General features: G+C 36.5%; 4 protein-coding genes and 1 non-coding gene across 5 annotated transcripts; 1 reads left to right on the forward strand and 4 right to left on the reverse strand.

Annotated features, from left to right (window-relative positions):
• Nucleotides 1-9: 9 nt before the first annotated feature.
• POL4 (DNA-directed DNA polymerase IV) lies at nucleotides 10-1,761 on the reverse strand (the record flags this gene model as incomplete). The annotated part of the gene is made up of 1 exon (XM_018363985.1): nucleotides 10-1,761. The coding sequence occupies one exon, from the start codon at nucleotides 1,759-1,761 to the stop codon at nucleotides 10-12; it is 1,752 nt and encodes a 583-aa protein (XP_018223389.1).
• A 272-nt stretch (nucleotides 1,762-2,033) lies between these two features.
• On the reverse strand, nucleotides 2,034-3,023 carry CTO1 (Cto1p; the record flags this gene model as incomplete). Its single annotated transcript, XM_018363986.1, has 1 exon — nucleotides 2,034-3,023. One exon carries the CDS (start codon nucleotides 3,021-3,023, stop codon nucleotides 2,034-2,036), a length of 990 nt encoding a protein of 329 aa, XP_018223390.1.
• Nucleotides 3,024-3,531: 508 nt separating this feature from the next.
• DI49_0765 lies at nucleotides 3,532-3,602 on the reverse strand. The gene has a single exon. It is a non-coding gene; the product is annotated as a tRNA-Gly (tRNA).
• A 1,359-nt stretch (nucleotides 3,603-4,961) lies between these two features.
• RBP95 (RNA-binding ribosome assembly factor RBP95) lies at nucleotides 4,962-5,816 on the forward strand (the record flags this gene model as incomplete). Its single annotated transcript, XM_018363987.1, has 1 exon — nucleotides 4,962-5,816. One exon carries the CDS (start codon nucleotides 4,962-4,964, stop codon nucleotides 5,814-5,816), a length of 855 nt encoding a protein of 284 aa, XP_018223391.1.
• A 284-nt stretch (nucleotides 5,817-6,100) lies between these two features.
• Nucleotides 6,101-8,968, reverse strand: CWH43 (Cwh43p; the record flags this gene model as incomplete). Its single annotated transcript, XM_018363988.1, has 1 exon — nucleotides 6,101-8,968. One exon carries the CDS (start codon nucleotides 8,966-8,968, stop codon nucleotides 6,101-6,103), a length of 2,868 nt encoding a protein of 955 aa, XP_018223392.1.
• Between the last annotated feature and the right edge of the window lie 2,916 nt (nucleotides 8,969-11,884).

The following is an 11,884-nucleotide window of genomic DNA, read 5'->3' on the forward strand; positions in this document are numbered from 1 at the left end:
TTTTCCACTTCATTTTACCACTTTTTTCTCCCATTCTATGTCGTTCCTATCCTTAGGTTCGACATATTTCAAATCTAATAGTTCAAAAATTTTGTATTCGTTAAAACTTTCAAGCAAGACGCTATCCCGAAATAACCCGTGTTGTGTTAACTTGAAGCCCTTTTGTGCTGCTAGTATTCTTATCCATCTATTATATTCTTTGGATCCTGTATAGTGTATCCTCCCTGCTCCAAGTTCGTCCCACTTACAACAAAAGAAATCTAGTCTTCTACAGTAATTCTCATCCTTAGAATTTAAGGACATATATTGGTCAATCGGTTTCAATTTAGTTTCTTCTTCCTCTTTTATAAGAAACGTACCTTCGTCAGTGTCTGCTTCTTTCAGCTCTCCCAATTTTTTTGAGGATAATTTGACTCCCATAAAAAATTTCTTAATTATCTCTGAAGAATACCACTTTTTTCTTTTTTTATATCCGTTTATCTTAGCTGTTTGAAATCTCTCTATGATCTTCTCAGCAAATAAACTTTCTAGGCTTGGTGTTAACTGTAAGAAACAGTGAATATAACCGTCTTTGTAAAGCTTGATACAAAGTGATTCCATGATACCTGCCAATTCGGCGGTGTCATCACAAAATGGTTTGAAAAATAAAAGATCGATATCACCGCATTTAGAGTAACCTCTATTATAGCTTCCTTGTAATTCGACCAGGCAGTCAGGGTCAATTTCGTTCAATGCGTTTTGAACCACGTCCAAATGCGCTAAACATTCATTCCGTGACATCTTATGTAACCAGTCGTCATAATATGACCAACCAAATAAGACTGACCAATCTGATATAAAATCATCTGGGTCCTTCTTACTTGCAATACAAAAACTTTCATAACTTAACAGATTCCAACGTTTGGCAATCTCTGGGCCAACACCGTAACAATTCTTGAAGTAATTTAGTTTATCTTCCAACCCCATTGAATCATTCAAACCTGGTAAGGCACCTGTATCCAATATGACTTGTATTTTCCTTGCAATGCTAGGCCCAATATTCCTTAATTTGGTATGTGCTTCTGCACCGGAACTAATGTCAAAATCGCAATTTTCGACTGATTGTTTAGCGAGTCTGTAACCTCTTGCACGAAATCTTTCACCTTTGATCTCATATTTTTTAGTCAGTCTTTTCAAAGCTTCAATGACCAACTCATTATTTTTATATTTGGGTTTGTCATTTACGAGTAATTTTGTGCCACTATCCAATTGCAAGGCGTTTCCAATAGGCTGCTGTGAAAACTCTCCCACGACATTTTTTTCGCCTCCATCATCCTCATTGTCCTCCACGTCAGTTGGAATCTCAGTATCTGCCTCACTAGAACTTTGCCCGTTATTAGTATCATCTGAAATGGTTATGATAGGAGGAGTCAAATTAACCAACTCACTGTTTTCAATTGTAAACTTTTCATTCTGAACCCATTTCGTAACACAACTAACCTTAACACATTGGATTTTTAATTCTTCGATCTTATTAAATAGGTTATTAATATCATTTGAGTTTGCCTCTCTTTGAAAAATGTCCCTTTGTATCAGGTTCATGTTGGAATCAACAAAGGAATCATCAACCAAAACAGTCACATTATTTGCGTTTGATTGACAGCAATCTTCAACATTTAATATGATAGTGGCACCTTTATCCTTCAAGACATTCTTTATAAATGTACTAGAAGATGTGTCAGGATTGGGTAAGAAAATAAAGCTTTTTCCGTTTAGCAACATTAGCGGCTTATTAAGTCCTTGTCATCACCGTTTCTTCGCTTGTTATTTTGAGTCGTACAGACCGTTTGCTGAACCCTTAGAAATACTAGATCCATGTATTTAAACGTTTCAAAGTACTTTTGGCCGAAGCCGATTTAACACAAAAAAAGTACAGTAAGTAACATAACAATATACCTCTGCTTTTATGTTGCATAAGGTTCATATTATTGGCGTCCAAATCTCTGGATATGTGCGTATATATATATATCTAAGTATATGTTGTTGAAGCTTCATTAACACGTACTATTCGATGTCTGCGCGATCAAATCTTTTAACGAATCCCAAGATTTCACGAGGTAGGCAAACATCCCATTTTCCTTTTCACAGAACTTTAACCAGCCCAAAGCGTTATCAGTTTGAAATCTTGTGATTTTGTCACTTGGCACACCGATGATTTGCTCAGTAATCCTCAAGAACTTGGAGGGGTTTTCTACGGGGTCCATCAACAATACACCGTTTATAGATGGGTGTAATACAGATAACAAGTCCGTTTCACTATCCCCTATATACCAGTAGCAGCGAGTCTCATTGCCATTGTTGTGCGTCTCGGTCATACCTAGTATTTCATTTAGTGATTTGATCTTATCAGAGCCTGTCAATAATCCACAGTCAAATTCACCAGTGTAAGTAGGAGGTCTTTTTTCTGTAGACACTTTCAAATCGTTACAAAGAACATGATCAGGATTGACCTCTTTGTTACCAATGATTTCACATATGAATTCTCTTGACCAATTGATTGATAAAATGTAAAAATCATCTTGAAAATTTTTAATAACGGAGGAACAAAATTGGTTGAAACCGCCTCTCAATAGGCAATTCTCACGATTTTGCTCTTTGGCAAATTGTTTCATTTGTTCCAAAGTAATTGACTTGAAAAGTTGTTGTTTTGAAATCTCGTTTACACTATTTAACTCAATAGTTCTGTTATATTTTTGAAATTCCAATTCATCTTTGAATACACAGTCGAAATTTGAATGTGATAATGTTAAGGACGCGTTTGAAGATAGCAATGGTAGTGATCTCGTTCCATTATATTTGTATTTACGGAATCCATCCATATAAGTTTTGGTAAAATGAGACCACTCAGGTTTCAACTCGGGGTTTATTAGGTACGGCAATTTTGCAATGATACCGATTGTATCATATCTTGTAATTGTTTCATCGAAATCCGAAATAATAATATTTCTCATCTTCTTTGCTCCAGCTTGGTTTCGTACCGGCATTCAACTGCTCTCAACTGCAACACATTACTTGATTGAGAGAAGCTCGCTTGCAATAAAAACAAAAAGCCTAAACAATTTTACAGCAAAAATATAAAGAAAGCAAGAAAAACAAGTATACGGATAAACAAGTGATAAGAAGAGTTTTTTTTTAGTAAATTGTTCACACACTTCTATATCAACCCCGACTGAAAAAATTACGAAGGGACCGACTCAAACTGGTGTAAAAGCTAGGCTTTCAATCTCTGCTCCTCCAACTAAAATAGTGCTGGATATCACATCCAACCAAATTATATTAAATAACTTTAGAGTGATACCGCTGTACAAAGAGGGCATGAAGCTTACTTTTTTGTGTTCTAAAGAAAACAAATATAAAATTAAAGACAGAAAACATTTTTCTTGAGCTCTTAAGTAGTTTTTTTTTCAACTTTTTTTTCACCAAAAGATAAAATGTACATTTAGAATCCGTCGCCCAGTATAAAAATATGCCTGGAGAATTGAAAAAAATAAATGCGCAAGCCCGGAATCGAACCGGGGGCCCAACGATGGCAACGTTGGATTTTACCACTAAACCACTTGCGCTAGTAATTATTATTATGTCGAACAATTATGTTCAAACAAGTGAGTACTGATTAAACAATCTTGATAATCTCACGGGAGTCACTAGTTTCTTAATCAATTTATCGGCTTGACTCATGAAGTATTATCCATCCAACATATTCTATATAAGACTTGGTATGCGACTCAGGAGTGGAATTGCAAAATCTCGGATTTAAACTATTGTTCATTTCTTGATACACTTCAAACGCTTTATTTTAAAAATGTCTCAACTAATATTTTTTATCTCTCATGTGTCATGTGTTTCATAGTTAATCTACTTCCATTTTTTTTGGTCGAGTGTTGGTAGTATTGTACTTTTCCTATAATTGAGGTATTGTGAGATACAATGTGTGGGTGAGATCAATGCTTGATTAGGTTCTCAAGCAGTCATCCTTTCCATATGTCCAAAAAAGCAAATCTGGTACCACCCTTGTCGTACTCTAGCTGACTGACAGCCACTAGCATGATCCAATTATTTGGTGTCTCTTCAATTAGAAGCAGCAGTCGGCTTTGCAACTTCTCTAGGCACCTATGAGGTCTAAATTTGGTGCTACCGCTGCCTCAGGTGAATTTTAGACGGATGTTTGCCACGGTGCCTTTGGTTGTGTTGTCTCTGTACCCACCAGTGTGTCGTAAACAACATCGATATGTTTTAAATAGGCGGTAATTAGTGGATTTCTCAAGAGGGGAAACACTAAGACGTATAAAATTGCAACCTTAACTCTAGCTATTGACAATAGCAGGCAGGCCATAATTAAATATATCGGTGATGTTAGTAACACTGGCATTGATTTCACTTAGTAGTTTCTGACACCATAACCGCCCAACAGTTGGTATTCAAGCCCATTAAAAGACCGAGTAATATATCAGCTCAACTTTGGCTCAAAACTTTTCAAAGCCCTTTTGTTTGGTACTGCAACCACTAACAAAGTGAGCAGAAGTTTTCCCTCAAGGAATACAGAGTATGTCAACAAGTCAGATGATCATTGAACGCGACAATCATACTCAAATGATGCAAGGTTTCCACTATTTTGAGTATACCGTAGTTTAAATCGACAAGCGAACATTACCAAATGTTTTCCTCGACGCCAAGATACGTATCTATTAGAGATACAGCGTTTAACTATAGCAAGTATAAACACATTCGATGACCTCTCCACTTCTTATCAAGTATGTTTTTTAAAGGCATCGATTTTTTTTCTGCAGGTAAAAATTGGAAAATTTTCAGGCGAGAAAAAGGAACCAAAAGAGATGAGCTAAAATTTCAACATACAGAATAATGTAGCATACTATACTTTTATCACGATCGTGACAGAAAAAGCACAACCCTATAAGACCAAAATGTCTGAAAGTCATATTCCTGCTTGGAAGAGAATTGCTCTAAAGCAAAAGAGTACAGAAAACCAAAATGAAGTCAACGAGCAAAATCAATCTAATATAGTAGATGATGATCCGTTAAATATTACCACACATTTATCTACCGGTAACTTAACAAAGAAGGAGAAAAGACGAATCATTAATGGCGAAAATAAATTACCTACCAAAAAGGAGAAACGTGTGTCCAAACCAGGTTCGAAAAAGAAGGAAAAATTATCAAGAGAAGAAAAGAACTCAAAAAAGAGTAAAATTCTTAAAGACCAGCTACGTTACTTAATAGAGTTCTTCAAAACTAAGTCAGAAACAAAATTCCCACACTCTGTTTTAGAATTGGAAAGTGTGAAGGAAAACTATGGCGATTCTTTAAATAAGGTTATATCAGCAGAATCTGGTGTTGTTGAAGTTTGGAAGTTTTCTAAACAAAAGCAAAATTGGCTCATCAAGCATCTTTTTAATTTAGATGAAATTCCATCTGTGTACAATGATCTTTTGCTATTATATTTCAAGGATCTACAAGGAAGATCAAAAGATGAACTAATATCGAAATGTCAAGAAAAACTAAAACAGTGGAATGATTATGCAGAAGATCAAGAAGAAAAAATAAAAGCGCTAGTTGAAGGAGAAAAAACTAGTGAACAGTCTAAGGAGGAAAACACGGATGACAGTAAGGAAGATGATGAAGCCGTAAAAGAAGAACAAAAAGTTGAGGTACAAATGCCCAATAAAGAGCTTGTGCAAAGAAGTTTGGAATTATTAGAGACTTGGAAGGATGACAGCTCGAAAACAATTGAGCTAAAAAACTTTTCTATCGACAATTAATATAAATAGTTAAGTATCATTTTTAATTCAAAGTCGTATAAAATGAATGAAGAAAAATTTTCCAAAAAGTAAACGGAAAGACCGTTAGAATGTTAATCATTTCTGCAAAGATTAAGATACCGATATCTGAGAAACATATATAAAATCATATATATATATATATATATATATATATATATATATATATATATATGCACATGTAAAAAAACGTGAACAGTCGGTTCGAGAAGCTTTAGTCATCGAACTCGTTAGAGTTCAAGCCGTTCCGAACAAATTTAACTTACTTAGGGATAATAACGTGGCTTGTCGAACACATGGTAAAAGTGACCTCTCTCACCTTCGCCCAAAAACCTATCGGGAAATTTCATATCGTCATTTTCCGGTTCATCAACATGATCATATTCATAAATGGAATCTGAGCGTTCGGCTAATTCCTGCTCATTCAGAACTTGGAATTTACCGACCTGCAGTTCAGTATCCGTGATCGTGCCTCTTGCAACTCTTGCATAGCCTGTCCTTCTCAAATCTTTATACAAGATATATTCACACCACCTATCATCGTCAGTAGGGTCAATGTCATGCATGCCAGAGGTTTCACTAACATGTTTATTGTAGTTACCTTCTCCCGGGTCAACCACCAAATAACTTAATAAGATAGCTGGTCGGGTCGAGTTGCCCATCAGTTCAGCCATGTAATTACTTTGTAATCTTCTATCTTCTTCATCTTCTTCTTGTCCACTATGAAAAACAAAGACATCAACCAATGTGTCATTATATGTTTGAAGAGTGGCATGAATGGCTGGGGCTAGCTCTCCCACAGGGGAAGGCAATAGATGATGCGTAGCATTAATGATAGGAAATTTGGAAAGAAGAACACAGCCCCATGTGTGTTTGTTTGGACCCGGTCCAAAATCAGCATACATATTCAGATCATGGGCTAGTTTACTGGTGAGATCCCTGTTACCCATGATGATTCTTTGTGTATCTGTTTCTAATAATCCTACAACATCCAACTCCATTTCTTCTATCAAGTTGATCATTCTATCTTCAGATGCCCACATATCATTATCGAGACCAAAATGGATGGTCCAAATACCAGCAGAGATCAAATGAGAATCAGGATGATAAGGTTGAGGAATTCCGGTTGGTCTAATATCGTAGGTGAACCTAGCAGTCAATGCTAGTAAAACTACTGCAAAGAAAGAAATATAAGTATAAAATTTCTTGGTCACGTTTATTAGTTGGAGGTTGAAACTTTTGTTGATCAGGACACCAACGATAATGAATGTAGAGGAAACTACAAGGATAGCTTCAATTTTCTCCCTCAGTAACCAACCTAATGGAACAAATGCGTACGCGACGACCCAAACATGAGCTAAGACAAAAAGAACATAAACAGCGAACGAGAAAACGTAAACCCATATACTTTGTACTTGGCCTAGTACGGAAAAGTATGAAGGGACTAACCAAAGCATAGCAATGGCGTACAATAACCCCCCAGCAACATACTTGGGCCATTCTGTAATACTCTTAATAGACAGCACAGCAGTGGAAATAACTAGCAGTAAACATGGAACTAATGGCTTGCCCATAAATTTCCCCGAAGTTACCGCAGCAAACAACATGACTGTACACGTCAACGCACTCCATGGCCATGGCAATGGACCATGTGACTTTTCATGATAACCTTCCCAAGCCCAATATATAGTGGTAGAAGAATCTGTTAACAATTGATGAATACCAAACAACAATGATCCAAAACCAATCGCTAAAAATAGTTTGCCTATGCACGAAACTGATTTTGCTTGAGCAATTATTTTCCCTCGGAAATTGATTGAATTAACATAAGGTGATAACATGCCAAACAACACAGTAAAAACAAGAGCTGTTTTGTTATAGCCACCATTATGCTCATTTAAGATAACCCATGTTGGATTATTGGTATAGAACCCCATTTTAAAGATCATCGATGCAACAAGACCTAGTGACCAAGTGACAGCAAAAGAAGCGCTAATTTCGGCACTCATAATATATCTTAAGTTTTGCACAAACGTAGAAACGGTGATAGAAGTTCCGATAGCTAGAGTAATCAGCCTTAATTCTGGCATTTCAACAATATAGGCGCCAATGGCAATAATACCTCCTAAAAGCACACCATATTGGGTAAAGACTTCAGAGACTAATGGTAGATAAAGTACAATAGGCCCCAGAAGACAGAACATTGAAGTTTCATAACCAGAAATTCCCATATACCAAAGCGGGAAATGCCAAATACTACAAAATAACGAGGTAGTATTCGACCAGAAAAGAAACCCATTAAAAAAATTTGTCAACAGATAAAAGAAGGAATCAAATTTGAAATACGAATCAGTGGCATTAAAGCTAACAGCTTCTTTCTTTGCAGCTTTCTTTTCAGTTTGGTTTTTCCTCAAATTTGTAGTTTTCTTTTCGTCACAAACAATAGCGTCGGAATCCTTGATCTGAAAAAAGCTCGTATTACCGGGCTTTTCATTAAAGCCGAGAACTATATCTATCTTCTTGAAATCTGCATAAGCAAACGCGTCAAAGGCTATATCCAAAATAATCAAGGACCATTCAAAATACGCATAAATGGAATAAGCACCAGCCCTCTGCTGAACTGAATGCTGGATATACCAGTAAACCATTGGGAATAATGTTCCAAAGAAGATCGTGGCTGTTAGCCCTTTGTTTTTTGAAGTTAAGGGACCTGAATAACGAGTAATCATGATATCCCATGGCAAAGTTAAAAGAATGTATGCAATCATAAATATATCATGGATGTCATGGTCGTCTGTGCTTGTAATGTATACCCAACCACCGCAAGAAACAGTCCGGAGTACTCCGACAAGTAAGCATATCTTGGATTTGTTTAGGTAGTAGTGACCCAGCAACAATAAAAATCTTGGAAAAGAAGTCAGGGCTATTAAAATCTGGAAAATAGAACGCTCCGGATAACGGTCACCGATAGTGGCTGATACACTTGGAAACCACTCATCTGGATACGTATAATGTGCATTAGTAACAATCTTATGAAAATGAAGTGAATAACCAGTGACCAAAGCAGCAAAAAATGCCGAAAATGCGAAAATGGTATGAGTTAAGGGAATAATCTTCCCATTGACGGTCACCATAACTAGCAAGTATTGGCCTTGTGAGTTTCTGCTTACTTACTCCTCGAGAAGTTTCATTCTAAAAGGTGCAATAGGTGGAGAGTTTATGACTTTTTCTAAAAAAAAGTGAATTAGGGACCTATTGTGCAATTTTTCATCAGTGGGCTTACCCGCACCAATGGAAAATTGCATAATCATTGAATATGCGTTCAGGCACTAGCTGATAAAAGTTAATATGTACCTTTTAGCACACATTTGTAATTACCTTTCTTTCAACAAATTCGGTATCGCGAGATGGTTACATCTGCAAAACAAACGTGTTTCTTTTTACTTCATAGGCTGTAAATAAGGAGCAATCAATATTATAAGTTAATACAGCAAAAAGTGAAAATCAGTCTCAATAAACCAAGATGTGCCTGGTGTTAGAGGTTACACTAAAACATATAAGCCGTATAAACTTGAGCTACGAATAAGCACAAAAAAGAAGTAAATTTCGTTACTTTAGATTGGTTACGTAGTGATAGTCAATTACTACGAAGTGAAAGAACTTCTCTACCAAAACAGAAAGTACTAAGAACGGTATAATTTTTATAATTTCACGATTATAGAAAAAGATAAAAAATAAATGTCTATGCCAGAGACCAAAAGAAACGTATTTAACTGAAACGTGACACTGAAATCTAAGAATAATTGTCTCGTCAGGGGGATTTTTGTCTTCTTCTCTCATCTGGTCCTTGCTTGCCCCTTTCTCTCGTCTTCTTCTCTCATCTGGTCCTTGCTTGCCCCTTTCTCTCGTCTTCTTCCTTTTTTATTCTTTTACCATACGCGAGTCCACATGGACTGCAAAGCTCCCTATTATGTGCAGGACCACTTCGCCACTGAATAGTCCAAGTGTCTCTACATCTGGCACATTCTTTAATCTCACCGTTTGGAAGAACAGTTTGTCTTTTTTCTCTTTTTGGGCGGCTTGCGGGGGTTTTAGTATGTCTTTTTGAAGAAGTAGTAGACCCATCATCACCTTGGCCTTGACCCTGACTGTTTCTAAAAGTTTTTATTCCACCGCTGGAGGTAACTCTTTCAGAGCCGCGGGTAGTATTTGCACAATTCTTTGAGGGAGCTATTTCATGTGAGGAACAATCCTTCTCATTAAGCATGTCCCTTGTTATGCCTCTTAGTTGCTCCGCACTTTGGAATTTTTTTTCAATATCCACAATGTTTATCTGAGAAAGAGATACTTCAATAAATGAACAGCTTACAAACACTTTTCCACGTTCCTTATAGGCCTTCCTCTTACCGTTTAGTTTCCAGCCGCCAATGTCCTTATTTTCTAATACGATTTTCTTTATGTCTGTTTTTTTAACTACTTTAGTTACAAAAGAATTTCCAGAGTTATCATAATTATTATAGCGCATACTAGCAAAAATCAATTGTCCGTTTTCCAGATAGTTACCTGCAATTTATACACTTAGCTATAGCAAACAAATAGCAATGCAGCTTGGTTTTACCGTGGCACCACTGGTTACCAAAAATTGATCGATAAAATGAGCAGGCCATCCATAAGAAGAAATAGTTTGTTTTCTAGTTTTGTGTGTCAAGCTAAGTAGCTATTGTTTAGGGATGCATAAAAAATTTTATTTGTGATACAAAAGCCACATTATTGGGTTATCTGTCACCCCTTGCTTATTATCGTCAGTAGTCTACGTTTGTGGCTCGTACAGGGCCCAATTCTCTATACAATACAGCGGCTGAACCCTTGCTTACTTACTCGCATAGAAAAGCCGCGTGCGAAAATCAGGGTCCCAGGGGAAGGGACGCTAATTCTTGGCAATGACAGAAGGATTCGAGTCCTACTGGAAATAGAAATGTGCACGCCATGTGTTACCCGAAATGCATCTTTTAATGTAATGGCTTTTGCTGTGGTGTGATTTGCCAAAAGAAGTTACCTGAGCTTTCAAAATTACGGCCACTTATGGATATATTAAAAATTCTCCCGATTCAATCAACGGTATATATAAGGTTATAAAGATGGTTGTCATCGCCCAGTTCCGAGCTCTTGCTAAATAAACAAAGAGATAGTAGATGTGGTGTAGGCTTGTGAATGGGACGCTAGCTCGAGGAAAGTATATCGTATTGATGTTTTTGCATAATATGACATGCAAACAATAAATTAAGACATTAATCTAAGGTAAAACTGCTACAGAATTTACCCTTCTACGGTCCTCGTCATTAAATAACAGGACTGTTATACTGGATAAAAGTTCGATTACTATATAGTTGTTTGGTTAGGAAGTATTTCCACAAACATGCGGATAAACTAGTGATATGCCTCAAAAAAATGCGGTATTCCGTAAAACGAAGGTAACCAATTACTATTGATAACTTACTTTCTAGCAATTAGTAATAGTTAGGAATAAGCAGTTGTTTTTTATCCTCATATAAGAGGCATATAGAACACTGGCTGATTGATATGGAGCCCAATGGTACAAGGAAAGTTATCAACAATAAACGAATTGAAAAGAGAGCTAAAAGAATTCTATATTGTTGATAACATTTTTTAAGTACTAGCTTCCTTTGGAAGAGGCGCTTTCAGTAATTTATCACGACTGGATAACACCGGGGTATTTTAGTTGCCCATGGATGCGATGAAGCCACTCTGGTATTCCAATATCTTGTGCGGTATTTTGAAAGGGTCGCTAAATATGGTGCCCAATGTCCCTTGTTGCTGAAACTATTTTCCAATTTGCTTAACCAAATTTAACTTATCTTATATACTATATACAAGATCTGAATGTAACCAAAGGGTAGAAGTGCAGAACTCGGGTCTTATTGACCTGCAAAATGCTGTACGATGATCTTTGGGATTCCATTGTTTCTTAATGTTATAATATTACGTATATAGATTATACTAGAGATTCTCCTCATGGATTTAGGAATCCA

Source organism: Saccharomyces eubayanus, chromosome III, assembly GCF_001298625.1.
Source record: "Saccharomyces eubayanus strain FM1318 chromosome III, whole genome shotgun sequence".
Lineage (NCBI taxonomy): Eukaryota > Fungi > Ascomycota > Saccharomycetes > Saccharomycetales > Saccharomycetaceae > Saccharomyces > Saccharomyces eubayanus.